Genomic DNA, 4,004 nt, shown 5'->3' on the forward strand with positions numbered 1-4,004 from the left:
GGGGGGTGGAGTTGTGTTGTTGGAGCGAGGCAAGTGTGGGTGGTTGGTGGGGGAATGGGTGGGTGGGAAAGGTGGGTGCGCCTCGCTGCTGGTATACACCACATCCACAGTCACTGCCAGAAACAGAGCAGCCAACACTCCCGCACCACTTGCAAGTGTCCCATGCACTCGCCGCATCCTGTACACAACCCAAACAAAGTCTTCCATAGCACCCCGCGCACACTGGTGTCACGTGATGCAGTCGCCCACCACTCACCGGTGGTGCTTGTCGGCGATTCCCCTGCACTGCGGGGCGCCCCTGGGCGCCCCGCTGCGATCGCGCTTGCCGCCGGTCCTCGGGACGTCCGGGGGCCGGGGCGGGGGGTCGCCGGGCCGGGGAGGTCCTCTCTGCCGCCGCAGGGTGACGGAGACACTATACCCGTTTGTCATCCAGTGGCCCGCCGAGTACCAGCCACAGCCCTCGCAGCGGCGAAAGTTGAAGAGGAGGGTGAAGAATGCCCACCCGACGTGTACAAATCAGTCCGTCTTCTTCTCCTCCCTGTCGCCCGTGTTCTTCTCCTCCTGACACGGTCATTCCGATCCTACCCACCTACACCAAGCCATTGAGGCAATCAACAATCCACACACTGACATAGGCAACATCGTGGCATCCAAGGCCGGCACCAGCAGGAGGCACGGCAGGGAGCCGGTGCCAGTGGCCGACCCATCACTTGGGATCACCCCCGACCAGGTCACAAAATCCAAGGAGCCTGACACTGAAGGACTGGACAGTACCACTGGCCCACACCCTGTGGACAGCAGCAGCGATGCTCCACCACTGCTGAGCATCCCGGACAACCCGGCGCCTTCACCTGAGAGCGGTCCAGAGGTCGACGAGCAATACTAGCGGCTGGCGGCATGGGTTCTTCTAGTCATGGAGAAGGGAGCGCAGGAGGAACATGATGCACTCCACAAGCACCTCATGGAAGCTGATTCGCCTGTACTGCCCGCTTGGTCGGCTGATACCATTCCCTACGAGCGGCACGTCAGGTGCAAAGCACGTCGCATCCGCTCCCACCTTGAGAGGGGAGGCGGCAAGAGGCGGCGAACTGTTTCAGCAAGCAAATGAGGGCCAAGATGACTTTGCACCTGGTGTGGATCCCATATTTGTAAGCGACTAGCTCAGCAACGAGGCAGGCGATGTATGAGGAGGGGGGTATCTGGCCCCTTGTAAGGGGGAGGCCCCTGGGTCCATCTGGCAAGACCGATGTGTGGTGACGGCGTTCTATCGCTCTGTACTCGATACTCTTACGTTCATATGATATTACCAGATTAAAAATGCCTCTTGCGATGCGTTCGCATCTCCTACTGGCCACGACGGGGTCTCCCGAAGGGGCGAGAATGGTCCCCGCCGAACGGGGGCCTCTCGGATCCCCATCAAGCAATTATTCGCAGTTTTATATCTTATCTAAACATGGGGAGGCACCTGACTGGGCGATTGGTATTGTCCCGGGTTGGCCGATCTGGGACCAGAGCGTAACTCGCGACTATGATGAGGCGGTGACGTTAACCCCACGTGCGTACCGGCGCAACACAGCATGCGTGTTCGGGATGCGGTCCGGCCTATAAGCGGTAGCAGGTCGCATACTTGTCGAAAAGTCATATCGCGGAGTTAATAACATAGAGTGAGTGTGTCACTGCGCCTGTGCTCGAGTGGCACTACTGTGGCCGGGGCTTTCCTCGTCAGTACTGACACTAAAGTCCGGACATCATAGACTTGCCGTCAGAGGACTGGATTGATCTCCTGATCTCAGAAAACATGGCGATGCTCGATTCTAGCTTTAGCCATGCCTGGCCTGGAGTCTCCGCGGCTGTTGGGCTTGGGCCGGAGGACCCACTTGCCTTGGCAGAATCCCCTTCCGGCCAGGGCTCGGTGCCGCTGAGCAGGGTCTCCTGGGCCAGCGACGGCGCAGGATCGTGGGACGGCACAGACCTGACCGGTCAGGAGAGCATGCCCCAGCCTGAGGAACCTGCGCTAGACAGTGAGCAGGTGGAACAACGCCTCAGGCAACAACGAGACCGCAACCGACAGTGAGCGGGACGAGAATGAGGGCAATGCTGACTCGCGTGCCGGATCGAAATGATGGGGACGATGCGACGTGAATCACAGCGCGGTGATGCACCTTTGCGCCCACCTGCTCCCGCATCCTCGTACAAACAGGGCGCAAAACAGGTATCGGCAGAAGTGTCGGGCCCGGAAAAAGGCAATCGTGAGCAGCTACGATCAGGCATGTCCCTGGAGACACCCTTTCAATGGTGGCTGCGCCGAAGGATCACACTCCAGTGCAGGCATGTCAGCGCGCCATTCCCAGGATCGCCGACCCATCCACACTCCTCACGACCCCCTGGCGCAGGTGAACGAGGATCTGGGCGCCGCACGTGCGGAGATGGCGGCGCTGCGGCAACAAACCGCGCTGCTGGACAAGCTGCTGAATGTGCGCGACACGTACATCAGCCTGCTGCAGCAGAGCAAGGTGAGGACACGGATCCGTCGATTCCTGGATGTGTTGAGTGGAGGCCTCTCGTGTCCATCCAGAACCTGGTTTGGGGGGGAGCTCTGTACATGTGGAGTTTGGAGGAGGGAGATGCTCGCGCATTGTGCCAGCAAGCGCCAAAGGAGGAGGCAAGCCGCTCTGCAATCCATGCTGGCCGGTTGTGGTGTTCTTCGGCATCCTCTCGCTGACGCAGCACTCCCCTCGCTCCATCCACCCAGGACGAGCTGTCCCTCACCGGGTTCAAGCCCAGCTGTCGTGGCTGCCGTGAGCTGAGCGAGCCCTTGCTGACGCCCGGCCAGACCGTCGTCCTGCACTGCGCCTGCTACACCGGCGAAGCCGAGCACTGGAACCCGGACCTGCACTTGACGCAGAGGTGCGCGGTAGCGGCAGAGGTGGATGGGGGGGTGATGGAGGAGGACAGCCGCCTGCCCCAGCCTGCAAGGAGGGGGCCACACAGTTCAGGACCCAGCGCTGTGCGGCATCGAGATCCGGCGCACCTGTCGCGAAGTCTTGAGCAGGGTGTCCATGTGATCCCTGCCCCACCTGCTCCTCCCACAACACCATCCCCCTGCATTCCTGCTGCAGCGAGCAAGCAGCTTTCAGGGCCCAGGGTGTGGGGGGCCTCCAGCAGGTCTGGCAAGAGGCCAACGACCGCGTCCAGGAGGCCGCCCAGGATGTGGCCGCCGGCGTGGGCGGCGCGGATCTGGTGGATGAGCTGATGGCGAGGATGCTGGCAGGGGTGAGTCCAGGGTGCTTGTTGGTTATTGTTGGTGTGTCTGCATTGAGGGGAAAGGGGAGGGGTAGGGTCACGGCCTCGAGAAGCATCAGTGGATTGATCGCCTTGCCAACAGATGTACACCTGCACGATGGCTGGCTCCCTTCCATGGGGCACACCGACGTCGGGCCTCCAGTGCCTCATTGAGTGCCTCGTTGGAGTCCTCGGGACCCCCCCAAACAACACGCCCCCCCTACGAATCACCCACAAAGCCTCTCACGATATCCCCCGCAAACCCTGCAAACCCTCCACCCCTCCCAAAAACGCAGCGCACACTGTCCTGGCGCATCGCACACTACTTCCCCGGCCACTTTGCGGAGGTGGCCGGCATCTCCGCGCCCTCCACCTCCGCCCCGGGACTTTGGGACGCGCTGGTGGCCGACCTGGCCCTGTCGCCACGCCAGTTGGAGCGCCTGGGTGTGGTGGCCCACACCTTCCACCGCAGCCTGGAGGCCCTGGCGGCCGAGCGCGAGGGCCTGGTGAGCGGCCTCGTGGCCTCTCAGGTGGTGGCCGAGGGCGCCATGCTCCAGTTCGCCGCCAACTCCCTGCAGGTGGCTGTGCTGTCTGGGGCGGGGTTTGGGGTGGGGTTGAGTGGGGCAGGGGGGGAAGATTGAGGGGGCTCACCCTGGTGGGGACTCGAAGGAAGCAGAACAGGAAGGGACGGGCTCGCGGCCCAGGCGGGGCAGAGTCCGTCG

General features: G+C 62.4%; 2 protein-coding genes across 2 annotated transcripts in view; one reads left to right on the forward strand and one right to left on the reverse strand.

Moving 5' to 3' along the window:
- Nucleotides 1-731: 731 nt before the first annotated feature.
- On the reverse strand, nucleotides 732-899 carry F751_1135 (hypothetical protein; the record flags this gene model as incomplete). The annotated part of the gene is made up of 1 exon (XM_011401653.1): nucleotides 732-899. The coding sequence occupies one exon, from the start codon at nucleotides 897-899 to the stop codon at nucleotides 732-734; it is 168 nt and encodes a 55-aa protein (XP_011399955.1).
- A 1,431-nt stretch (nucleotides 900-2,330) lies between these two features.
- Nucleotides 2,331-4,004, forward strand: part of F751_1136 (hypothetical protein) — a gene marked incomplete at both ends in the record, with an annotated part of 16,114 nt that continues 14,440 nt past the window's right edge. Inside the window, 4 exons of the mRNA XM_011401654.1 lie at nucleotides 2,331-2,513; nucleotides 2,753-2,907; nucleotides 3,120-3,273; nucleotides 3,579-3,890. Of these exons, the coding sequence (XP_011399956.1) occupies nucleotides 2,331-2,513; nucleotides 2,753-2,907; nucleotides 3,120-3,273; nucleotides 3,579-3,890 (804 nt within the window). The remainder of the gene's footprint in view (nucleotides 2,514-2,752; nucleotides 2,908-3,119; nucleotides 3,274-3,578; nucleotides 3,891-4,004) is intronic.

Source organism: Auxenochlorella protothecoides (assembly GCF_000733215.1).
Source record: "Auxenochlorella protothecoides strain 0710 unplaced genomic scaffold scaffold123, whole genome shotgun sequence".
In the NCBI taxonomy this organism is placed as follows: domain Eukaryota; kingdom Viridiplantae; phylum Chlorophyta; class Trebouxiophyceae; order Chlorellales; family Chlorellaceae; genus Auxenochlorella; species Auxenochlorella protothecoides.